Raw genomic sequence first — 27,409 nt, forward strand, 5'->3', positions numbered from 1 at the left:
TATGTACTTTATATGTATTTTGGTTCAATAAAATATTCAAAAAAAGAAGAAGGATGGAGGATTCAGCTATGTCAAAGGTGTAGATGGCTCATTCAAAAGGAGGAATGACAACATAGAGGTCATTGATAACCTTGACCAGAGCATTTTCAGTGGAGTGATTAGGGTGAACACCTAAATGAAGTGGGTTCAGGAGAGACTGGGAGGAGAGTAAGTTGAAGCATTGAGTGTTGTCTAGGTTCTCACTCTGGTTGGGTTCCAAAGTCCCTCATGACCTTGCCCTATCCAATCTTTATATTCTTTTCTCCCATTAAAATATCTACCCTTCCTTTCCCCCAAACCCTAAGGCCCCTCTTGGCTGTTACACTAAAACACAGGCTGTTACACTATAACACAGGCTGTTACTCTGTGTTATCTAAATGAGACAAACCTTCATCAGGGAATTCAATAAGTAGAAAAATGACTCTAGAAAAGTGCCCCATGGCATTCCCCAAAAGAGCTAAGTTTAGGATGATATAGAGCAATGGTTCTCAAATATTAATGAGCTTTAGAATTATTGGAAAAAACTTGCTTAAAATGCATATATCTGAGCTTCATTGCCCAAAGATTTAGAATCAGTAGATCTTCCAGGGATGAGAGTGGAGGGGTGGCAGTAGGGAATGGACAGGAATCTGCACTTATAATATGTACTGCGGGTGACTCTAATGTTACTGATCTACAGGCATCCTGTTAAGAGACACTGGTCTGTTATGTGCAAGAAGACAGGGAAGGGAGAATAGAGGCAGAATTTCACCACTGGTTGGGTAAATGTAATAAATGATTCTGTCTCTATTTTATTTCTCTTCTGTCCTGGAGCCTTCAGCTCCTCTTGTACAGGTAAGTTCTCTGAGCCCTGGGATATGATCATGTTCCTTTTCTGTCATCAAGGTTCTTTGAGTTGTAGGCGTATAAGAAAACCAAAGCTTTGCTGATAAATTTTCTTCTTCCTTTCCTTTCCCCTTTACTCCTTTATTCTCCCATTTTCTTTCCCTGTTCTCTTCCTCTTCTTTATATCTTCCAATCCTCCATTTTCTTATGTTTCCTTTTTCTTTTCTTACACCCTTCCCCATTTTTCCCACTTTTTTTTCACTTTTTCTTTCCTTTTTACCTCCTTTCCTCATTTCCTCTCTCCCTCCAACTCTCAGATAGAAAAGAGGAAGTTCAACCAGAACTCTAACTCTACGTACTGTGTCTTCATGGTCAACAAGCCCTATGCCATCACCTGCTCTGTGGTGGCCTTCTACATCCCATTTCTCCTCATGGTGCTGGCCTATTACCGCATCTATGTCACAGCTAAGGAGCATGCCCACCAGATCCAGATGTTACAACGGGCAGGAGCCTCCTCTGAGAGCAGGCCTCAGTCGGCAGACCAGCATAGCACTCACCGCATGAGGACAGAGACCAAAGCAGCCAAGACCCTGTGCATCATCATGGGCTGCTTCTGCCTCTGCTGGGCACCATTCTTTGTCACCAATATCGTGGATCCTTTCATAGACTACAGTGTCCCTGGGCAGGTGTGGACCGCTTTCCTCTGGCTCGGCTATATCAATTCCGGGTTGAACCCTTTTCTCTATGCCTTCTTGAATAAGTCTTTTAGACGTGCCTTCCTCATCATCCTCTGCTGTGATGATGAGCGCTACCGAAGACCTTCCATTCTGGGCCAGACTGTCCCTTGTTCAACCACAACCATTAACGGATCCACACATGTACTAAGGTGAGTATACTACGGGAGTTCATCAATTTGGTTGATTTATATTACTCAGAAGCGGTAATGCTCCAGTTTTCTGTTTCCAGAGGGGTTATCCCTGAAAACTGCATAGAGTTTGCCAAGATTATAAAAGCTTCTACTCTCTGGTCATGGAATACAGTAGTGGTTAAGACCTTAGGCTCTGGAGGGAGACTGACTTGAATTCGAATCAAGTTCTCAGAGTTCTGTGACCTTGGGCAGGTCGTTTAAACATTATTAACCTCAATTTCATTTTTAAAAACTTAGGATAATAATCACTATATCTACATCCCAGAATTTTTATGAGAATCAAATTAGCTAGTGTATGTGGAGTGCACGGTACAGAGCCTGACACTTAACAAGTCTTTAGTAAATGTTATCTATTATTATTTAAAGGTAGTACTTTAGAGTAGTGGTTAAAAGCATGGATTTTAAAGTAAAATAGGTTTTGTCTTGACGCTCAGTGCTCCTACTAGCCATCTGCATAGTCTCTCGTGGTTTTACTTTCCTCACCTTTAAAAAATTGTAATAATGTTAATTCTCATCTCGTGGGTTTTGTGATGAGTAGAGATAATATATTCATATAGGGCATGACATACGGTAAGCACTCACAATGGTATTAAAAATTTTATTAATATTAGGACGAATAGTAATAACGTAGTGCCTGAAAACCTAAGATGGCCATAAATAACATGATAAAGTAAAATACATACCATCATAAATATACAACAGTAATACCATGAGATATGACGGACGTATGGGTGATCTAGAATTGGGGTAGAAAGGAAAGGAAGCTGATTTGGCTTAAGAAGCTCAGGGAAGTCTTCACAGAACACAGAACAGTATTTACTAAAAATGTGAGACATGGAGGAAAAGGCAGGGAAGCCGATTCAGGCAGATAGAACAGTGCAAGGAAGGAAATGAAATATAAGAGAATACAGACAGGTCCAGTGATTTTTTTCCCCAAGGTCACATAGGTGGATGGAGGTGGGAGTGACTTTGGAGGTAAATGTTCAGTGTCTAGTTATGGTACCTCTTTCTAAACTCTGAGACTTTTCTGGTCACCCTGGGCTAGAATTGTTCTCAGCTATGCAAAGCTATGTGTGATAAGTACATTCATCCTGTAGCAAAACTGGATTGCCAATGACATTTTTTAATTTGCCCTGAGATATACAGGAATTTCTAAGGAGTAGTTCCTTCTTTGAGACAAGCATTTAATTTTTCTGATGATGATTAGTATTCAGCTGTTCTGGCAGCTGAAAATTGGGGGATATTTTCATTTGCCTGCGTAAGAAAAGAAGAAAAGAAAAATAAGAATTGCTATAAAATATAAACGCTGTGCCTCAGAGGCTGCTCAGAGCAAGAATTCCAATTTTTGCTACAAGTGTAGACAGATTTGTAGCTAAAGCCTAGCATGGTGGTGTGGTTTCAGCTGGTGGAAAGGCCCCAAAGGATACATCTAGAAACTGACATTCTCTCTTAATTATTATGCCTTCATGAGTGTCATAGAAAGAATTCAACCGTAAAGTGTGTGTACAAGAACTTCTGTGTGGGTGCCAAATAGTTTTAGCTATTTAAGCTAGCAGTTGCCTAAGTACAGGCTGTTGACAACTTACAAACAGCGTATGCTCTGGTAATACATTTGCTAAGTCAGTTGTTTAGCAGTTGATGGTTTTTTTCATAGAGAGTTTGGGAGTTTCTAGGGCAGCCCAAGAAAGCCTATTTTACTAAATAAGATGTATTGTTAAAATCCTGCTGTGTCTGGTAATCTGCAGGATGACTGTAAAGCAAAGAGAGAATTTAAAGATGGCATATGGATGTACACTCCATATTTTCTTCCACAAATTTCTTTTTCTTTTTGAGACGGAGTCTCGCTCTGTCGCTCAGGCTGGAGTGCAGTGGAGCGATCTCAGATCACTCCATGCTCCACCTCTCCAGTTCACGCCATCCTCCTGCCTCAGCCTCCCAAGTAGCTGGGACTACAGGTGCCCATCACCACACCTGGCTAATTTTTTTGTATTTTTAGTAAAGACGGGGTTTCACCATGTTAGCCAGGATGGTCTCGATCTCCTGACCTCGTGATCCGCCTGCCTCAGCCTCCCAAAGTGCTGGGATTACAGTCTTCCATAAATTTCTTCATGAGGTCATGAAAAGTGCAGGAAGTTGGTCTGTGATGTCTTACTGCGGGAGTGGAGACTCTTATAAGAGTAAGGGTAGCCTATACAGAATAGTTGAAACCTGCATCCACTAGAGGGTAAATCTTACAAAGGACAGGAATTCTGCCTATTTTATTCACTGCTATATAGCAAATACTCTTCATATTGTCTGATATGTAATAGGAACTTAAACTCTTGATGAATTAACAGACTATAAAATTAATTCTTCTGATCAATTGCTTTAACTTAACAGAACTAAGACAATTTTTGCATTTTTCTTAAAAATCCCACAAGTAGATCATCAGCAAATTCAGATGAATTCAAGAAATACAAAACCAAAAGAATGAAAATAAGTATCAGCTTTTATCCTGCTAATCCTACCCTTATTCTCAGAGACAATAGTTGACATTAGTCTGCTGATCGTTTCAATGTATTTACAAACACTCATAAAAACCATAGAAATAGAAATATCATAACTCTTTCTCACTTTATGTAAATAAGATCATTTTATATGTACTTTTCTACATCTTGTTTTTTATCCTTTAACAATACATTTTGAAGATATTTTCACTGGGGAAAATATAGCTCTAACTGATTTGTTTTAGCTGTTCCATAATCTTCTGTACTAAAAATACATATTAAAATTTATTTAATTATTTGCTATTAGTGGGCATGTTAGTATTTCCAATTATTTGTCATTGCAAGCTGTACTGTTTTTAATGTTCTTGAACACATTTCTTGACGCATGTGCTAGAATTTCTTTCAGATAGCTACCAAAAATGAAATTACTGTATTGACAAGTATGCTTATTTAAAATTTTTACGTTTACAATAATATTGGCATCCTAGCACACTGTAACAATTTGCATTCTCATCTACAAGTGTGAGAGTATCGAGTATCCTCTACTCTTTCTCCTCACCAATGTTGAATATTATCAATCTTTAATATTTTCTTGATTAAAAAATATTAGATTGGTGAAAAAATAATTGCCATATCATTTAATTTGCATTACCCAGTGATTTGTCAGATTGAACCTCTTTTAAATTAGTTATATACCATTTTTATTTATTCTTATATAAACTGCATCTTTATGTGTTTGGCCCTTTTTGTGACAACTTTGCTGTATTTTTCTTAGAAATTTCTGGATGTTCTTTGTTATATTCTGTATATTCATCCTGTGTCATAGAATTGGCAAATACACCTCCCCATCTCCTGCTTACTTTTTAACTTTGGTTAACTTTTGACTTACAGAAGTTTCAAATTTTGAAAAGGTATTCTTACTTGACCTCTTAGAGTTGGCCTAACTTCCTCCTTAAAATACTTCCTACATTAATTTTCCTTAATACCATACTTTCCTGGTTTTCCTGCTAACTCATCAGCAACTTTTTCCCAGTCTCTTTTAGAGGCTCTTTCTCTCTCTCTGGCCTCAAACTGTTGGAGTTCTTCAGGACTTGGCTCCTGATACTCTTCTCAGACTATGCTCTTACTTTACACGTTCACTATCTATAACTTTAAATACAATCTTCATGCTGTCGGTTCTCTCTTTGATCAATATCTCTAGGACATAACACTCCTCTGAGATCCAGAGAAAAGATCCAATTTGCTTCCTTGACAATCCCATATAGGTATCTTAAAATATGGGATTGTCATAAATCTTGGAAATCTTAATGTAATGCAACCAAAACAGAATTATTAGCTCTATACTCTTACCCCCTGTATTGGCCCATTTTATGTTGCTATAAATGAATACTTGAGGCTGGGTAATTTATAAGGAAAAGAGGTTTATTTTTCTAATGGCTCTACAGGCTGTACAAAATGGCATTAGCATTGGCTCAGCTTCTGGTGAAGCCTCAGGAAGCTTTTACTCATGGCAGAAGATGAAGGGGGTTCATACATGTCTCATGGCAAGATGGGGAGCAAGAGAGAGAAAGAGAGGAGTGAGGTGCTAGACTCTTTTTAACAACCAGATCTCATGAAAACTAATAGAGTGACAATTCACTCGTTACTGTGAGGAGGGAACCAAGTCATTCATGTGACCTCCACCCCTATGACCCAGACACCTCCCACTAGGCCCAACCTCCAACTCTGGGGATTACATTTCAACATGAGATTTGAAGGGGATGAACATCCAAACTATCTCACCCTCCAACCACAAGTTTTCTGAGTCATCCCTATCTCCATAAATGGAATAATCTTGTATCATGTTACTAAATCAAGACACTTTTCTGTGGCTCTGAGGGAGAACTAACATATTAGAGGGCAGGCTTAAGGATTTAAAAAGAAACCAATCAGCTGGTATTGAAGAGATGGAGCTAAATAAAAATAACAGTAAAATTCAACCATAGGGGCAAAATATAAATCATAAAAATGTAAGATAAATAAATTTCTAGCTGCATGTATGAAATTTAGAATTTTATAAGCATGCTTTCATTTTCCTCACCCAAGGCAAACATTTAAAAAGTACTGGACAGGTCACTAGAGACCTCCTTCCATTTTATTAATAATAATGATTATGATTATGAAACCTAACATTATTCCAGAAAAGAATGTTTGTTACTATATTTGAGAGCCCTAAATCCATCATTTGCATCTAATTTTTATGACTCAAAGAGGTAAGGTATTAGTATCCTTATCATTTTAAAGATGAGAAAATTTAGTGTTAGGGTAAGTAGCACGCCCAAAGTCACACAAGTAGTAAACAATGAAGCTGGAATTCAGACCTAACTCTTTCTGACTTCAAAACTCAGCCTGGTCCTGCCACTTAGAGTCAGAGTTAAGATTACAACTTTCCATGATAACCTTGACTTTTTGGATAAAGTTGATGAGTCATTTTTTAATCTATCAACTCTACCATTTTGTTGATATTTCTCTAGTTTGCCTACAAACCATGGAAGACTAATAACTTGTTCAAATGAAGGCATTTTCATACTCACATTTTTTAAAAGGAATTAAGCTTAGATCAGATGGGCCTATTCTTATTAACCACTTGTTGACTTCTATCTTTGGGTACCCCTTGACTATTCAAATAAAAAATCAATTTAAAAAAAATTCATCTCAGGATTGGGATCAAACTCTTCTTCCTGTGGTTTTCAGAACATGCCTTTTTCACATTTCTTCAACTTGGGCACTTGTTCTTCTCCACTTCTGCTGGATGGCAGTGGTCTGTTTACAGCACTATTTCTCATGACATTCATACTGCTTTAGAGTATACAATTTAATTTAATTTATTTAATTAAATTGTATACTTATTTAATTCCTGTCACATCAAATATTCCTTGAGGGGAGAAACTATGGCTTCCTCTTCTCTAGGTACCGCATAGTCTTTAACACAGTATCTGTATAACAGTAGATGATCAATTGATTGATACATTTTTTTGCTGATGAAATGTCTTCCTGATTCTCTTCAGATTTATGAAGGATTAAAATACTCAAAATCAAAAAATAGGTTTTGTTTGTTAAATCTTCCCTTAGATCCTAAAAGGTGCAGAGAACTTAGTCTACAAGATTCACATTGGGAAGACCCAGTTCATGACAACATTCTGATATTGTGGGGCCTCTTTCCTTTAAAGTCTTTTTGACAGAATGGAATTTTACTTTTCCAAGTTGAATTAGAAACAGCCAAGCCTGACCTGAATGGTTTAGAGTCATAGGTCTCCCAGGGTTGGTCCTATCCTTCTGGCCTTTTGATTTACATGCAATTTTATTATTAAATAAGCAAACGGGTAGCCGATGAAATAAAATATGCTTTTGAAATACATTCTTAGAGGGTTTTGGTTACTAAAATTGTACTAACTAGTGTACACAGTAGCAGAGATGTCTGCAATTGTGTCTGACTATTTTCTGTTGGACAAGTGTCTTTGGAAATATGCAACCCATGATCAAAATAGAAGTGAAGAAAGCATTTGATTGGATGATGACACCATTTGTCTAGACATATACGTTACATAGTCTTCTAAATATAGCTTCTAAACATGAATTATTATCATATAAATATTTTGGGGCAATTTTAATTTGTCTTCATGCATATATTAGAAAGAGGCAAAATGCCAGTGTGTGGAATTCTAAGAGGTTTATCAAGTGCGCAAACTCAGATTCTCAGTGAATTTGGAGCCAGCCTCTTTCTCCTTGTCTCATCCTTAATCTTGTTCTGCAGCTGTGTTTTCCCCACCCATCAATATCTGTCTTAGTCTTATGGAAATCACTTTTCCCACTCTAGGAAACCCATACTGAACATAGTGGCAGAGAAGAAAATAAACAACCTAATGATAAAACATTAGCTGCGTTCCTACTAAAGTCAGGAATAAGACAATGATGTCTTATCATCTCTCGTGGTCAACATTGTACATACAAAATCCAAAGAACGAAAGAAGAAATATTCTACATAAAAATTGGAAAAAGAGAACAAAGCTGCCATTATTTATTAATCATCTGTATGATCTATTATAATCACCTTCCAGGAAAATCCACTATAAACTGTGAAAAGTAATAAGATATTTCATAAGGATGAATGATATAACACTCAATCCTCTGTGACTTTCCTGCTCATGAGAAAAAAGCAATTAGAATGTGAATTAAGAAAAATACCACTTTGCCACTGCACTCCACTCCAGCTCAGGTGACAGGGTCAGACCCCGTCAAAAAACAAACAAATAAACAGAAGCAATAACTAAAGTTCCTTAAAGAAAATGTTTTTTAAAAGTATAAGACCTTTATTGAAAGAAACTTGAAAACTTTACTGAAGAAGAGCAGATAAATTGCTAAAGGTTCATTCTGGATAGTAGAAGAGGTGACTGTAAAACCCATATTTTGCTTTTGAGGTTATAGGAAGCCCATCAGAACCCCAGGTTTGCAGATTCTGGAACTCGATTTATCGGGTTCTGAAGTTTGATTCACAGGAACCATGTACTGAGCACTTAATGCACCAGGCAGCATGCAGCAGATATAAACATGAACCACTGAAGCAAGGGATACACAAGCAAGGTATTACAGGACAGTGGACATCACTGCAGGTGTGCACAAGGTTCATCAGGAGCTGAGGGAATTGCTAACAAATCAACAGTTTCCTTGTCATCATTGGTGATGGGCATCCAGGCCCTGCTGGAACTCCTGCAATGAGAGAAGCTTCCTACCTGAGCAGCCTGCTCAAAGGTTGGGCAGCCATAGAGCTTGAAAGGTTTTCCTAATATTGAGTTCACGTTTCCATCCCTGTGGCTTCTACTCACTAACCCTCATTCTGCCTTGAGAAAGAGAAAAACAGGTTATACCTCTTACGTTAGGACAGCCCTTTATGCATATTTGGCCATAGCTTCTTTCTAAGGCTTTTGTTTTTCGGAATAAATATCCCAATTTATTTTAGTGCTTTCTGTGTATATTATTGTTGGAAATTTGGCGAGTGCAATTATATTCCCTTATTTGCAACTTTTATTTTTATTTTTCCTGGTCGTTTTTCCGTCAAAGCATGATCAGCAGACCACTCACATTAGAATCATCTGGTAGCTTAATAAAATCACTAATTCCTGGGTCCCACTCATTGAATCAGTGCAGGGCCTGTAAATGACATTTTTACTAATATGGTTGTTATGCATATTAAAGGTTTAGAGCCACAGTCCTAGACTTTGGTGGATCAGAATGGTCCAAGGTGTGCTGGCATTGATTGTGATTCAGGGCTTCAAGTTATGACACATATTAGAATTCTTAGGTTCTTATAAATCTGTTTCTTTTTTTTTGAGATGGAGCCTCACACTGTCACCCAGGCTGGAGTACAGTGGTGCAATCTAGGCTCACTGCAGCCTCCGCCTCCTGAGTCCAAGCGATTCCCCTGCCTTAGCCTCCCGAGTAGCTGGGACTACAGGCACCAGCCACCACATCCGGCTAATTTTTTGTATTTTTAGTAGAGACAGGGTTTCACCATGTTGGCCAGGCTGGTCTGAAACTCCTGACCTCGTGATTCACCTGCCTCAGCCTCCCAAAGTGCTGGGATTACAGGCTTGAGCCACCACGCCCGGGCCAGAATCCCTTAAAAGATAACTTTATCTAAGTTAACTGGTATAATTAGCAGAAAATTCCTTTTGGAAGCCTGCTTCAGTTCAGTTATGCTTTAAGCCAAGTAACTCTCCCCACTTAGGAGACATGGTATGACGAGATAGTCTTGTGACCACGACAAGGTGGCAAGTGGTAGGAATAAGTCATATTAATTTGATTTGAGGTTCTTTGGGGACTTGATTATGGGGTTCTTTGTCCATTGGATAAATACCAAGGACCTTGTCAGTCTTGCTGCCTGTTGTATCCTCAGGGCCTAGTAAAGTGCCTGGAACATTGTAGGACTTGACAAGGGGATAAATAAATGTTCTGTCTCTACTCTACTGGCTTACCCTCTCTTCTGTTTAACTGTCTCCATGATTATTAGTTCAGATAACTGAGGGCAGAAAAGGGACTAGGGTGCTGACTGTAACCTTAGAGCAGAGAATTTCCCTGTAGAAAATCTGCTAAAGATTCCAGTTTTGGCTTCTTTGGTAGATAATCCCCATCCTCCTATTTCACTCCTTCTTTGTGAAAATAAAACAAAATAATTGATGTGAAATTGCTTTGCTAACTGCAAATCTCTGTCCACATGAAAGTGATAATTTTAAGAACAGACTATTTATAAATTAGGCAACACAGCAGAGATTGCATACAAAGTTTAGCTTTGGAGATGGGCTTCTCTGCTCTCACCAGGCTTAGATTTTTCCCCAGGTTCCAGGTTCAGATCTTACTCAAACCTAGAACACTTACCCAATTCCTAAGAAGTCTGAGAACTTTTGCAAGTGCTTTCCAAAGAACTTCTTGCCTATCTAACTTGGTTCTTGGCTATCATCCTCCGTTATCCACTGTCAATCCCTGCGATAAACAGGCTGTCCATTGACTTGAAATCTCTAGATCTGTATTGTCCAATAGGGTAACCACTAGCGACGTGTGACTATTTAAATTTTAATTTAACCAAAATGAAACACAACTAAAAACTCAGCTTTTTAGTCACGCTAGTTATCTTCCAAGTGTTCATTAGCCACATGTGGTGAGTGGCTATTGGCTTAGATATAAATGTAGGAAATTCTCATGATTGTGAAAAGTTTTGTTTGACCAATCAGCTCCAGAGCTATATGTGCTTCTCTCTGGAAGGAGGCAATACAACTTTCTCTCAGACTCACTAACTCTTGTTATCAGCCAACACTCAGAAACTAATCAATCAATTCTATTGGATGTGCTATATAAATCTTTAACATTTCCATGTACAACATTAGTGTATTCAGATTTCTATATGAAATCAATAGAGGAAAAAATGTAAACATAGAAAAAAAGTGAAAATGAGTAAGAGGCAAAGAGAATGAGCTTCCCCCCAAAACACAGCAGAAGAAAAAAAAATCTGGGTTACTGCCCCTTGTTATTTCCTTTATGAATAAAAACTATGATAACTTACGATATATTTTTTGTTAACTTGCTTATTATCTGCCTCTTCAGCCAGACTGCCAGTCTATGAGGGCAGGTACCATGTCACTTTTATTCCCTAAAATTTGCCCATGGTGCAGAAATTGCTCAATCAATATATTTGTTATATAAACAGATGTTCTTATCATACTTCATTGTTTATCTGGACTGTGTATGTGAGAATAAGTTTCCACCACTTTAAAAAATATATATTAATTCCATAACTGAAATAGTTGTTTGTTCACTGTGAAACCACTTGCCAAATTTTGACTTCAGCACATCAGAATTCCCCTTTTAAATAAAGGTTTTCATACTGTGAATTGGAAGATTTTTACCCATGGATGACGAAATGATTTAGAGTTGATTTACTTTGGATCCTCAGAGGTTTTTGCTAATGTTGTAAAGTTGTTTGACATTTAAAAGCCATCTTATGGCCTTTACCTTGAACTTTGGAGGTTACAATTGTATTCAACGTTTACCTCATTGTTTTGAGCCAAAACAGACTTAATCTGGGTAAATCAAAGATGGATGAGGATGACCTTCCTTTGTCTCCATTAACCCCTACCAGGGCAGACTACATAATTTGCTGGCCAAATGCAAAATAAAAATACAAGCCACTTGTTCAAAAGGCAGGAAAAAGTGTTCTTAAAGGTATTAAAATTTAAAGCCTTTCTTTTCTGTTCATTCACTCCCTCCCAACTTGTCTTGGTGTTTTTTTTTAACTTGTTAATTACCTTTGTTCTAGTAAAGAAATTTTTGAAATTATTAGCACCAATTTATCATTCATTTCTCATTGATACATGAATCAATTTATCATTCACTTTTACATTGCGCAATGCCCATTTCAAATGTAAATAAAAGAGCATTTAACTTGTACGTGGAATCATCAAAATTGTACAAATCATGGTAGGTAGTTCATACATACTTTTGTATTTTGCTTTTACCAGAACAGTGCAGAAAACTAACTCAACTGCTTTTTGATACATACACATTCTACTAATATTCACAAATTCAAGAATAAAGTTATTAAGAATTTCAAGATGGCAGCAGAGCATTAAACCTAGGTCTGGATTCCTGTATATGCACTGTCACATACCCACAAAGCCGGCCTTGGTCCCCATCACAACATGAAGTAATCTCTCAGAAAACACTGTTCTTGTTTGAGATCACACCAGGAAGATAGTGAGAATAAAAACTTCAAAAGAACACCAACGGTCTCATCAAATACTCAGGATTAGAAAAGTTAGTGCTGTTTGCAAAATATACCTGCTTTTCAGAAATGTGTTAATCGGTTGGCCTAAGCTTCTCTCCAGGATGCCCACTTCTAGGCTAATGTGCTGAGGCTGAAACATTATCCCCTCCATTGAGACTTACTGTTCAGGAAAAGTTCCTGCTTCTGGCTTAGTGGAAGGCGACCATTGGTATGTAATCCAAGGACCATCCCACCCAGTACAGTGTCATGGCTGCAGGTGCTGGAATCTGGCCCACCTGGGTTTCAGTCCTGTCTGAGATCTACCATTTAGTGCCAATATGACCTTAAGCATTTGACCAAACATCTCCAAGTTTTTTTTCTTCATCTGTAAAGTGGACATAATATTAGAACCCATTTCATGAGACTTTTGTTAAGGTTAAATATGATAACATCTCTTCAGGGATATGCCCGTTCCTATTACACAGAAAGCACTCAGTGAATGGAAACTGCTACATTGTTATCACAAGTATTTGCATAGCATCATCCATATCTTGGTAAAACATCTTCCTCCAGGTCCCCAGTTATTTTCTCAGCTTCCTGATAAGAATTTCTTAAGAAATGAGTCAATAAAAATCTCCATGTTCTAAACACTGCTCCTGAAACAAGGAAGATAGAGCTCCTCGACTAGAAGGAAAGCCAGAAATAAATTAATCACGCTGTTTATAAATAATGATTTAAGCAACATGAGACAAGACTTGTTTCCTGGGTACATCATGCCCTGTGCTGAACAGTTGGGGCTGTTATTTTGAATATGCCTTCTGGATTTTAAATTACCTGTAGGCATTTCTTTGACCCAGCATAAAATATACCAGCCATGTCAAACAAGTCGGGCACATTCTGTGTGTTTGTTTTCCCCCTTTTGCTCCATAGGTGCACCCACTGTCAGGGTGTCGGGGTTTTGTGTACCAGCCCTCAGAGATCGGCACTCACAATAAAGAAGGATTATGCATGCCACCCTGGAGGGCAAGCCCCCAAGCAACGCTCAGCTCCACAAATGCCCATCATGATTTTTTTGAGGTCAACGATAGAGGCAGTGTGATGTGGTGACCTGGCCCTCAACCCTGGCTGCACAGTACAGCTACGGGGGACTCTTAAGCAGTAACTGAGCCTGAGCTTCACTTGTAGAGATTCTATTTTAATTGGTCTGGTTGGGAACCAGAAGTCCATTTATTTTAGGAGCTTGGGTGTGCAGCAGGGTTGACAACCACTGGTGTCCTGGAAAGAGCAGGAGGCCTGTCTTCTAGTCCCTTTGTGATCATTATGAGGTCATTATCTCTCCCAATACCAATAAAAATGAGGAAGTTGAATTAGATAATGCTTTAAGTTTAGATCTAGCTGCATGTCTTAGATCACTGAGATTGTGTGGGTTTAAACCAGTAGTTCTTTATCAGGAAATATCTCGTTTTACCAGGGAACATTTGGCAATATCTGGAGGCATTTTTGGTTGTCACAACGTGGGAATACTATTGGTAATAGTGGGTTGAGGCCAAGGATACTGCTAATCATCCAACAATGCATGGAACACCCCAGAGCAAAGAATTATCTGGCCCCAGATTTCCAGATAGTGCCGAGGTTAAGAAACCCTGCTTTAAACCAGTCCTCTGAGCTTTACAACAGAGAACCTCCTTGCCAAGGACAGCAGGAGAGGTCTTTCAACACTGCCAGGAGGTTCAGCCCCTGCACCACTTGCCTCCTTTTAATCCTCATACATTCTTAAGGCAAGACCAAAAAGGAAGCCCTGTAGAAGGCAACTGATACGGTTTCTAGGAGGAAAGGTCCTGAACTTCTGTGGTTAGAGTGCCGGCAGTAACCTTGCAGATAGGCCCTTTCCACAAGGCAGGCTCTAGGAGCTTGTTCTCTTACAGCACGTACTTGGCGAGGACACAGACCTCCCAATTTAGTCAGAGCAGCTGTTCGGAAGAAATCTCCTCCAAAGCACACTGAGATACCCACTGGAAAACCATATTCCCATGTAAATCTGTGTTTAGTCCATGGTGCAATGGTGCAGGTACCTGGTCCATGGAAATGATAAAAGCTTCATCTTGTACTGGGAATTGACAAGCTGGAGTATGTTCAGAAGAGGGTAAATGCCATGATTTTCCTTACGGAATTTATGACATATAAATAACAGTAGAAGGAACTGGGGATGCTGAACTTAGAGCAAAGAGGCTTTAGGTCATAATTATCATTTTTATATATTTAAAGGGCTGTTAGAGGAAACAGGAATTCGACTTCTTCTGCATAATGTGAGGGAGAGAGGTAAGAAACAAAGGATTGAGGTTATAAGAACATGTATTTCATCACAAAATGGAATGGATTGCCTTACTAGGGGGTTCCTAGTAAAGCTGAAGGAAAAAAATTGGGTGACCATCAGTCAATTAAAAGTGTTGACTGGGCTGGGCGCGGTGGCTCAAGCCTGTAATCCCAGCACTTTGGGAGGCCAAGGTCAGGAGATCGAGACCATCCTGGCTAACACAGTGAAACCCCGTCTCTACTAAAAAATACAAAAAACTAGCCGGGCGAGGTGGCGGGCACCTGTAGTCCCAGCTACTCGGGAGGCTGAGGCAGGAGAATGGGGCAAACCCGGGAGGCGGAGCTTGCAGTGAGCTGAGATCCGGCCACTGCACTCCAGCCTGGGTGACAGAGCGAGACTCCGTCAAAAAAAAAAAAAAAAAAAAGTGTCAACTGACTGAATATCAGTAACTGGAAGAACCGAATGATCATTAGTCAACATTTCTGGGGAAGAGGTGAGTAGATGGAATAACATATTCTCAGCCCCTTTTTTGTGATTCTGTGAGTTATAAAATCATGGGCATTATCCCACAGTGCAGTTAAGTGTAGGGGAGAGCACACTCTACTTCAGCCAGTGTTACATTTTGTTGGGTTGAAGACGGAGAACTTCTGGAAATATTACTAGTGAGAAGAGATATGTCAGAGATGATATTGTCAATTTTAGGGGGCCATTCTGCTTTCCTTTACTGAATCTTTGGCAGTCTGGAGTTGGTAGAAAATGTAGACATTTCCAAAGGAAAAATATCTCTGTAGATGCTCAGTGGTAAATAGCTAATTTGATGCCTGCAATTGCATTTGGAAAAAATATTGAATATATTTACTGATCAGGATATACATACATACACACACACACACACACACACACACACACACACACATTCTTTGAAGCTTTAATATGAAACAAATTGTTGTTTAAAGATTTGCAAGAAGAAGTGGCTCTGGGCTGGAATTAAGGATACATCTTCTCATTCAGTTTTTTATGATACTTCCTTTTTCATACAGAGACAGTTAGGATCAGGACTTCAGGCTCTGGAAAGAAAAAGACAGAATCCCAATGTAGGAGGAACCAGGTTTCTGATGCAGTGGTTTAGTGATACAGTTAAAAGCACAGGAATTGGTATTTGATGGGCCTCAGTTTGATTTTTGGTCCTGCCACTTTGAAGCTGTGTGATCTTGCGTTAGTTAGTCAACCTCTTGGTGCCTTGGTTTTTTCCTGTGCAAAATGGGAGCACAAGTGGTTCTTGCCTGATCAGACTGTTGCAAGACTTATGTGAGATAGATACTGTACCTGTACCCGGAACACAGTAAGTCATTTAAGTCATTAATAAATAATGACATTCTTTTTATAATCACCACCATCTTATTAGGCAAAATGGCAGGAATAGTGGTTGGTAGGACAGGATTCTGATTTCTGGAACTCTGGTTCATTATCGGAACAGAGTGTGAAGGGAAATGGTGTGGTGTCAAAATCACCATAAAGCCCTCTGATGAGAAACAGGATTGTTCCTGAGCAGTAGGTTCAGGAGGAGGAGGAAAAACACTTCAGCTGCAAGGATAGGTGAGCTGTGAGAAAAGGAATGATGCAGAGTTCTAGCTGCTTTCCTACTGGAAGTCCTGTGAGGTCATCTGCTAGCCCTGAGCAAGAAGACCCAATGAATGTCTCTGGTTATATAAACAAACAGCTGAGTACGTTCTGCTTATATTCAACCAAAGAGCCAAGAATCTACTTTTCAAAACATTGTTTCTGAATTGTCTTTTCTTATATCCATGCCTGTTTCAGGTTATTTTTAACAGGATTCTTAGAAAGATGTCACAGTTAGAATTGCTTTTGGATAGTTTTTTATTCTCAAAGAAATTAGCGAGTTCGTATTTTGATAAACCTGACAAACAAATACATTTGGCATCTGCTCAAGTTCTTTTTATCCTTTTCTGACTTTAGTTTTCTTCGCTGGCTGATAAAATTTAATTGCTTCCTCCATGTGTAAATTGGGATTGCCTGCTTTGAGTTTCTGACTTTAAGGAAAGGAGTGTCTGTATATGTGTACACACACGTACACACACATATGTATGAATATATACACAGACACGTATATAGATATGAATGATTGTCATATATAATAACTAGTTGCTTTAGGAATACTTTGGCTTTTTGGTTCACACTTCACCATCTTTATAGTCATCATCATCTTATCTTAGGAGCTACCATTTATTGAGCATCAGTTTATATGCCAGGCATTGAGCTCGGTGCATTGTATATGACATCTCATTGGGTCATCTCATTTACTCTATGGAGCACATATTATTGTCTTCATTTTACTGATGGGAAAACTGTAACTCAGAGAGATTAAGTAACTTGGCTAAGATTCCACAACTGGTGATGTCAGGGCCAGGATTCTAGTAATTTCCACATCCCTTTGTTGTTAACCACTAAACTGTGCTCCTTGATAGCTAACTCAAAACTCTTGTAAAAATTCAGAATTGTTGATTCTTAGACATGGAGAGGGCTTCAGAAGTGATCTGGTCAAATGTCCCCTCCAGTACAGTGATATTTTCTCTCACTTGCCTGTAAGTAGCTTTCTATCTCTTCTCCCAGTGAGGGATAGCTCATTATTATCCAAGGTAAGGCATTATATTGTTTGGCAGTCCTAGTTGTTGCAAAGTTTGGTCAAATTTTACTTCTCTGTATCTTCATCATAAAAGCTTAGAATCTTCTAGCTGGAAGTGATATGAGAGCTCAAACAGCCCAGTGGTTATCAAACACTTTTGGAAGGTGTAGCAATCTTTTCTTCAAATGGTATCTCACTTGGAAGTGCAAACAACAAAAATAGAATTGCTTTGAGCAAAGCAGGTGTTGGTGTGGAGGCATGTGTGCACAGCATCATGACCATTGCCCCATCCCTCTAAAGACTCCCATGACCACTCCATAAGGTTATTGGTTGAAGTCTTGTTGAAAATAACCTGAAATAGATTACTGACCTCAATGTCTTATAGACAAGAAAATAGAGGCTCGGAGAACTTAAAAAGTTCACTAAGCTAATGCAGCCACATCATCAGAGGAACAAAGACCAGAACCTAGGTCTCAGAACTCCTACATCCATTTCTCACTTACTCATTAATTCCTCCATTCATTTATTATCTTCTTATTACATGCCTAATAGGGTACAGACACTGTTCTTGGCAGAGGGGCTCCAGCAAAGACCTAGGCAGGCAAGATTCCTGTGGCTAAGGAGCTCACAGTTGGGCTTTTATCTTCTTACTTTTTCCTGATGGTCTAATTCCTGCCTTTGGAAGCTACACACAGACACATACACTCAAAAGTTAACCAGACCATCCTGGGAGACGTCTACATTCAGTCCATTTTTTGCTGACTTTCCAAAAGGGTGAGTTCTAGAATTGAACTGAAAGGCTATTCACACATTTTGGTGGTTTTAGGATGCTCTTTCCTTGACAGAGTTGCAAATTATAAATTATTTTCTCTGTCTCTGGTTTTCTTTTGGGACTATGTATATAATATAGCCATAAAGGGAGAAGCTGCTTCGTCTTTATCACTCAGGAAGATGGAAAGGCCATTCAGACATGTGGGATTTTAAACTGCAAATGCCAGCTGGATTGGGTTGTAATAGGATAACCTTGAGCAGTACGGTAGGACTTGCAGTGGGTAGAGAGGGAAGGACATATGAAGCCTTTCTTGGCCGGACCCAATCTAGTTTTCCAGCTCATTTCCCTCAACTCTTCCCACTGCAGCCCAGCTCCCAGCTCCCCTGACCTAACTCTTTGTGCAATAAACATACAAGACTGGTCAACTTTTCTCAAACACATAGGGAATTATTTTGTCTCTGGATCATCTCTGCTGCCTTGAATGCTGTCTCACTTTCCAGCCTGGCACAAGACTACTCATTCTTCTAGGCATGGTTCCAATAGGAGCTCTCTAAACTTTCCTGGCCCACTTTCCCCTCAGTCTCTTGCCTCTCTTACCACCTGCTTGCCCTTCTCTTGGAAGTTCAGCTTATCCCTCAGTATCTTAAGTATTCTTTATGTACCTGACTCACTGTCACTCACATGGGCAGCTTCTCAAGAGCACTGTTTAGGGGTTGAGAATGCCTGTTGCATGAAGGTGCAAATTTAGTGATGTTGTTTCAATGAGGCTCTGAGTTCAGATCCTGACCCCACCACTCTCTAGATATTCTACCTGGGGAAGGTTACTAGGATTCGTTCCACTCAGCCAGAGCCTGCAAATAATAACACCCATGTGATAGGCTTATTGTGAAGTTTATATGAAATAATCCATGAATTTCTTAGCACAGTAGTTGACACATAACAAACATTCAGTAAATATTGGCTGTGTTTAAAACATACTTTTAAGGTATTTTCTCTGAGATATTTTCAGGTTCTTTTATATTGGAATACTATAGAAAAAACAGGTAGATAGTCTGACTCCCAAAGATTCAGGTTTCAATCCTTTTATTTGCCACTTAGGAACCATGGTAGACAATGGAAAAAAGTCATGAAAGGACATTGATTTGACCTCTTAGTTCCGTGTGCATATTGAGAAATAGGAAAAGAAGTACATTGGGATTAGAATCAGCCATGCCTGATTTGATCTCGCACTTTGGTGTATTGAAACATGGACATATCTGAGGCTGGCGATGGAATTAAAGGGCCTTGGGAATACATTTTGTCCAGAGGCCACAATGTTAACATCCCAAAGTGTGAAAGCTCAGCTTTCTGCAAGCTTCAAAAAACAGTAGAAAGAAAGATCCTAGAGCTCATGCCCTGCAGATGCATTGCTTTATGTCCTTCCCAAGACACTGTGCTTTCTGCAATTTAGTTTTCTCATCTGTCTGATAGGAGGTTTTGTCACTTGCATGCTACTTTCATGATTTTTTTTTATCATATCACCACTCTACCCATGCCATGCTAGTATTTATTTACTATTTTTCTTTAGATACGTTTTAAATCTAAATAATTGTATTTGTAAAGGAAACTCTGTATCGTGACCTTAAATGCAAAATTACATAGAAAAGATGTTTTTTAATATAAATGCAATGAAAATAAAACAAAGTTATTAAAATTTAACTTTATCTCATTTTTTGCCAAAGACTTTGAGCCTGAAGCCTGCACTGCGTTTGTTAGGTATTAGAGACTTGTTAAACCAGAGCAGGACCACACTGAGTCAGAATGACTGAATGAAATAATTTGAATCCCCTTGCTGTCATTCAGATTATTTAATGCTGTGCCCATTGTCTGAGATATCACTCACAGAACACATCCCATGTTTGGGAAACACTTGATCTTCTAGCCTCTGTAGAATTCTGGTTGATAGTGAATCTAAAGACAATTTAAGAAATTGACTTTTAACAAGCGAACTTGCTGATAACTTATTACAAATCTATGTGTCTCACGGTTTGTAGACATCTCAGTTTTTATCAGCTAACAATACCCAAGAATTCTATTTCTCATCACTTGAAGATCAGCTAGAAAAACATTGCTTTGTAGATCTCTTTACATTTTTTGCTTTCTCATTTTCATAATCACCAAGTGTTTTCTCATCTGTTTATCTTCAGTGTGATGAAAACCAATAAATACTCACTTGTCCACTTTGCTGAAATGTATGTTTTATTTCATTGTTTCCATTCCTTTCCCTTTGGGAGCATCACCGAATGCTTCAGATTTCTAGCTCTGGCCCCTCTGACCTGCCTGTGCTTTCTCTCTACTGCCCGCTAAGTCTCTATCTCTAAGCTGTCTCTCTGGTATGAGTAGAATGGCTGGCGGGAAATCTCATACACCTGTGTGCGTAAAAATCAACCGAGAGCAGTTTTTTAAAATGCAGATTGCCGCTCTCTCCGCCTCACTCCTGCCCTCCTGCCCTCGCTGTCAAAGGTCTGGTATGGATCCTGGGATCTGTATTTTATACAAGTACCCAATATAGTTCTCATGCACATAGCCTCGGGACCTTTGAGAAAGATGTCTTAGCAAGTGATTCTCCTCCTTCTCTTCCTTCTTCCTCCTCCTCTTCCTCCTCCTCTTCTTCCTTTTCTTCTTCCCCCTCTTCTCCTTCTTCCTCCTCCTCCTATTCTTTCTTCTAGAGAACAGGTAATTGTAAGTCTGTTTCATTAACTGCTAATATTAAACTTCGTTATAAAACTTCCCATCACATAAATGATTTCCATGTTTCCGAATGGGCAGAATTCTTGATTTGAAGGGCAAAATACCTGAAGTACTAGATCCACCATTACCCATCAATCAGTCCATGACCCTACATTACACTTTCCTATTCCTCTAACATGGAAATAAGACTCTGTACCTTCTTGCCCTAGAGATTTGCATTGAAGATAAAATGTGAGAAAAGATATGACAATGCTTTGTAAATTGTCAGGGATTTTTACCAACACGATTACAACAAGAAACTGCATTTTAAAAACTCATCCGTTAAAATATTGGAGAAAGATTCTTTTTAAATGATGTTTTGCATCAGGGATTTTGAGTGGCTCTGCCAATGTTTTTGATCAAACATATGTTTGAGGAGAGACAGTTGTGATCTCGCTGCATTTTAAGTTGTGGCATCTCAGCCCCACCCTATCCTATCCTACCCAGATACGTTTAACAGCTTTGCAATGTAATTTCACAGATTCCGGAATTGAGGTCTTTCAGATTCTTTAATACAAATCCAAAATTACCCTCCCTGTGTTTCCCGTGAAACCTCTTCCCTCCACATGGAATATAAAGTATCAGATACTAACAATAGAATATTAAAAGCCAGATTTGAAGCAATTACCCACAGCTTTGGAGAACAGTCCCACACACAGCTGGTGCCCAATCAGAAGGCCTGTCTCTGTCACCCACCATCCCCGCTACTCATAGAATCAGAATGCCAGAGTTGCAAAGGATCTTATAGATTATCCTCCCCTTCATTTAACAAATGGGAAAAGTGAGGCACAGGAAAGGGACGAAGTCATCCAGAGTCACTCAAATGGAGGCATTAGAACCCAGGTACCTGTCTTCCGGTTGCTACACTCTGCTGCTTTCTTCTCTGAATTAGTAGGGTGACTTTGTAGCTGGGAGTGAAAGGGGCTTCCTGAGTGTTAAAGCCACGTGCACTGAGGATGATCTTGTTGCACAGGATGGAGGTCTCTTGTGGTGCAGCATAATGTACCATATTGTTTTTTATCATGTATGAAGGCCTAAAAGGCAGATGACACTAAACTGTTAACTGTGAACAATTATGTAAGTATAACAATGAGAACCGCGGCTATGAGCCAACTATCCATAAGATCATTCTATCATTATTCTCAAGTTCTCATCCGTCCTGCTGAGAGAGATGGTTGTGAGTCCTTCATAGCGTTAGATGCTGGGCCACTGTTCTTTCTCCATGGCCGGAGCTATATTGATGTAACCTGGTATTAGGCATCAAATAGCAATACTAGAGTATTTTCAATCTTTATTTAAATCTCTAAAAGAATGTACAACAGAGCCAATATATTGAAGCTGGGTTTGCCAGTGTCAAAGATAGATAGAGAGGGAGAGAAAGAGAGAGCCAATGTAGCCCTTCGGGAAACATTTCTCAAAGAACCTCTTCCTCTCTCCAATTGCTCTGGAGCCTTCCGCATGCCCAACCACATGGTTTTCTTCAGCTCTGATCTTTTTTCCTCACTCCTCATTCTTTATTATGTTTATTCATGTAACCCCTCTCTTTGTCTTCTGTACTTTCCTCCTACCATTGCAGGGTTTTTTCCCCTCCTTTACACGTAGTCTCCCTAGCTCTACATCACAGAAAACATCGGGTTCCACTTGGCAATGACTCTTCTTTAAAGGTCAGATGGAGTTAGCAGGAAAGAGTCCAATGTTAGTGTCACAGTCATATTGTGTTGCAATAAATGGAGAGGTCACATCACACTGCAGATTTCTCACAGGTGGAACATTTATAACATGCACCCCTGTACATATTCATTTCACCCAGGAATCTGCCATAGTGGGACAAAGAAATGCTAGAGACAGCAAGACCTAAATACTATATCTATAGTGGTAGTTGTCAAAATGATGAATGACAACACAGTAGAACAATTACTAGCACAGATGCTGGTGTCAAAAATGACTTAAATGTAAGGTCTGACCCTGTCATTTATTAACTGTGTGCACTTGGGCAAATTACTTATACTCCTTGAAGCTCAGTTTCCTTGCCTGTGAAATGGATATAGTACATGAATTAAGGCACATAATGCATTCAGCCCAATGCCTGGCACACCAGTGCTGCACTAATGGGTGGTTGTTTTCATCGTTGCTAATAATGACAATAATAACAAATATGACACAAAGGTAATTTGGCCAATGAGAGATGAGAAATTCTTATTTTTTTTCTTCCCTCTCTCCCTCCTTCCCTTCCTTCTTTCCTTCCTTTCCTTCTTCTTTCCTTCCTCCTTCCCTTTCTTCCTTCTCTCCTTCCTTCCTTTTTTAGTTTCATTTCTTCCCTTTCATTCATTCTTCTTTCTCTCAATAGATATGTTCAATGAATAAGACAGATAAAAATGTAAGGGAGCATGTAAAGGCCTGAGGGCACATCTTGAGTTGTCTAGAGAGTTTACACTTTAAAAAGGCATGTGGAAAATCTGGAGGAAGGAACATATAACCAAGGATGAATCAAGGATGAACAAAAGCTATGTTCAGAGCTATGTTCGGATCTAACCCAGAAATAGTTAGATCTCATTATTTAGGGAAGAAATCTTGCATATTCTGCTGTAATAAGAATAGACTTCCAACTGGAAAGAAGAGAACATTTTAGGGAGAAAGTTGCTGTCCAGGATTGATGGAAAGCATTTAACTCTTTCTAGCCAAGATGTGTCATGTCTTAGGGGTTTAAAGGAACTTGTTGCTAACAAGTCTGATGATCTTTGTCTAGGACTGGAGAATAGGTGGAAGCCTGGAGATAGTAAATATTGCCCCAATTTTTCAAGAAACACTAAAGCTAAACTCCAGAAACCATAGACTCATAGCTTGTGTAAGTAAGATTCACTGTTGTATAATAATTCATGCCAAATAATTTCTTTATCTGTTAGGAAAGACTTTCTGTTTGGCAGAGACATTTTAGCAAGGCACTGGACAAAGCCTGTCAGAGTGGGTCTATTCTCAGGCACATTGAGCATTAGATGTTTGACTGCCAGGAAGCCTGTCTTGGGGTAACTATGATTTTCTGTTTTATCTTGCTCAATATTTTTTACCTTGCCTGAAAAACTAAAAGGCAGATGACACTAAACTGAAATATCTACTATTGTAGATTATTTGATCTTCCTATGTGCTTGCAAAAACCTTAAGATCTAGTTTGAGTGGATGCTAAATAATCATATCTTGCATGTTAAAATTGCTATGATTTAGAATGATCTCAGCTGACTAAAGTGATATCAAACCAAGATAACAAAGTTTAACTGAGTAAAATGTGATGATTTATATTTTGGCTCAAATAAATAAATAAATAAAATCAACTATGCAGCAATGTAGTAAAGAACCTTAGGAACTGACAGTTGTTGTATCAAAAATGATCAAAGTTGGCCGCAAGCTCAATATACGCCAATAACTTATTACCATTGTTAGAAATGAACTGAATTTGACTACATTCATAGAAGTAAACCCAATTGATGATGAAAAGTACATGATGTAAGTCAGGCTCATTGCCAAAATTTGTGCACTTTCCTAGTACCATAATTCAAGAGAGGTGTTCAAAGGACAGTGCCCATTATGGGGAATAATCTGAAAACCATAATATGTAATGAACTATTAAAGAAAATGGAATGTGTAGCCTGGAGTAGAGAAAACTTGGAGGATATAATCAGTAGAGGGCACAATGCTGAGGGGGCCTGATAGGCGCACTAGGTCCATCAGGTAGAAGCCACATGGACACCGATTTTGGCTGAACATTGATAGGTTATTCCTAATAGCTACTGTTGCCCAGAATTAATATGGACTGGCCTGTCATTTGAAATTCCTAAGTAGAAGCCAAATAGCTACCCATCTGCATGGCGCAGAGTGTTCCTGCCATGCAGGTGGGCTCTTTCAGGAGATGGTCTGCAACATCCATTTCAATTCTGAGGTTCTGTAATCTTCTCCTCTCTCTAGGGATGCAGTGGAGTGTGGTGGCCAATGGGAGAGTCAGTGTCACCCGCCAGCAACTTCTCCTTTGGTGGCTACTCAGCAGAGTGACACTTAGGCCCCTGGGACAATGACCCAGAAGACAGCCATGCCTCCGAAAGAGGGCCAGGTCCTAAGCTGCTGCTTGCGCGCGACTGCACCCGGTATTCTCTTCACCTGAGGCCTTCCTTCCGCCGGTGCAGGAACCCGGTGCACGCTGGGCTTTTCCTCCGAGATTCCAGCAGGTGGCGCTGGAGGGAGTCAGAGGACATAATGGCCTCCTTGTTCACTTTTTATTTCCCAGCACTCCCTCTTCCCAGATTCTCTGCTCTTGCCGCATGGTCTCTGGTGTCTCTGACATGTTCCCGTCACTCACTGTGTCTGGTCTGTCTCACTCACGTTCTAAGCACGATAGCTTGTTGTGTCCTATCGCGGTCACTGATGTCTCCAAACACACCTTCTTTGCTGTGTGGGCTCACAGATATCAACAAAATACTCCCTCTCTGCTTCTGTCTTAGCCAGAGTCCTCGCTCCTGTCTTGCTTACTTGCTTGGTCACGTCTGTCACAGCCATGTTCAAGCTATCCCCTGTCTCTTCTTCACCCTGTTCTGTGCCAGACGCTAACACAGTTTTCTCCCTGTGTCTGGGTCCAAACGTGCATCCTCTTGGCCGGCCCCCTTGTCAGTCCCAGACATCCATTTGCTCTTCCTTATGTCCAATGTCCGTCCTCCTCTTCAGGACATGCTCCATATATTTTCCATGGAAGACACAGGGTCAGAGATCTGTCAGAGGAAAATGGTCTCCACAGCAACTCCGGAGGGAAACTGAAGACAGATAGCTTCCCCCTGGTGTCCTGGCCGCTGGCGTGTCTGCCCTGAGATGCTCACTGTCCTGCTGGGCTAGAACGGGACATCTTCTAAAGAGCCTTGGGCAGGGCTAGCAACATCGTAGGTGTTTATTAGGCTTCAGGATCTTTCCCATGAACTTGTGATGTCATTTTAAAACCTTTCAATCTGGCGTTGTTGCTTCCAAAGGAAGAGAACTGTTGGAAGTTAACACTGGGTAGACTCATTTTCCCCTACAGCTCCCCCCAGGTGCAGGAGGGCAGGATCCAGCAGTACTGGGGATGCGTAGGCAATGCTGGACTTGAAGCCAGAGGACCCAAGTTGCCGCCCTGGCTGTGCTGCTAACAAGCTGTGAGATCTTGAATACTGTTTTTTTCATCTCTGGACCCCACTTGCCACATCTGTGCACTCAAGCTTGGACTAGAGGATCTTTAAGTTTTCTTTCTGTTTCTAGGACAACAGGATGCTGCTATAGCCGTCTGCTACCTCGAGAAGCCATGGCCTGCCTGCCTTCTGGCTTTGTTTCAAAGGAAAGACCCTCCTCGTTTGGGCCTTTTAGACCCCTGACCTTTCCAGCTTTTTCATTTAGATTAACCTGATGTCTTTTATTCAAAGCTGATCAGTGGCTCTTGCGAATGCCCCAGAGCAAAAGTCCCTGGAAGGTAAATGCCAAACCCAGAGCCATGTGAGATTCTGACTTTGATCTTGGCTGTGGTTTGATAGCATCTCAGGATTATTTATCATACTCTCCTTTTTTCTTGTTGCTTATGAAGTGTCAGTTATTGTTTCCATTGTTGTTTACTTTAGTTCTGGAACTGAAACTGACAGGAAGAAACTTTGGAATAAGGAAGAGAAGATTGACCAAACCATCCAAATGCCAAAAAGGAAAAAAAGAAAAAAAAAAAAAAAAAGAAAAAAGCCTCTCTGTCCTATGAAGGCTTAATTCTGTTGGGGAGAAAGTCATGTTTTAGGGAAGGGAAATAGCCTCTGAAAGAGAAATGCTATTCAGAATTCGTGAGAAATATCTCTCCATGCTGAAATGTTCTTTGTGTGGACTGGGATTCTCCCTGATCAATGGAGCAGATTGAACCTGGGAACCATTCTTGTCACATATGAAGAAAGTTTATTTAAGTTCTAACTTGCACCCTGACTCTATGGCTGGACCAACCCCCTCTGATTTTTCAAGTCATTGTTCCCTTGCCATCACTAGGCTCAGCAACCACCATTAGCAGGCAAGCACCATTTGAGGTGCTTTTCTAATATGAAGAAGGGAGCAGCCAGCTTCTGGGCCCCACAGCTCTGGACCTGATGATGAGACCCAGCCAGTCTGCTGTGGTGGCCCACACACCCACCCACTGCCTGCATGAGTACGTTGGTGGGAGGAGTACAGCGCAGAGGCAGCGCATGCACTGGGTCCATTGCTGACTTATTAAGCAAATTGAGGTCTGAATGTCTCAGACCTCAGAGAGAATCTCTCTTGTCTACTTCACAAAGCTGTTGTGGAGATAAGTAAGATAAATTTTTT

General features: G+C 39.8%; 1 protein-coding gene across 2 annotated transcripts in view; it reads left to right on the plus strand.

Moving 5' to 3' along the window:
- HTR4 (5-hydroxytryptamine receptor 4) overlaps positions 1–27,409 on the plus strand; it is a 189,951-nt gene that overhangs the window by 132,950 nt on the left and 29,592 nt on the right. Inside the window, exons 6-7 of one of the 2 annotated variants that reach the window (XM_050794023.1) lie at positions 1,182–1,750; positions 25,028–27,341. In XM_050794023.1, coding sequence (XP_050649980.1) covers positions 1,182–1,750; positions 25,028–25,118 — 660 coding nt within the window. In that variant the 3' untranslated portion in view covers positions 25,119–27,341. Of the gene's footprint in view, positions 1–1,181; positions 1,751–25,027; positions 27,342–27,409 lie in introns of those variants that run through there. The other variant, XM_050794022.1, reaches the window with a different exon arrangement.

Source organism: Macaca thibetana, chromosome 6 (assembly GCF_024542745.1).
Source record: "Macaca thibetana thibetana isolate TM-01 chromosome 6, ASM2454274v1, whole genome shotgun sequence".
NCBI lineage: Eukaryota > Metazoa > Chordata > Mammalia > Primates > Cercopithecidae > Macaca > Macaca thibetana.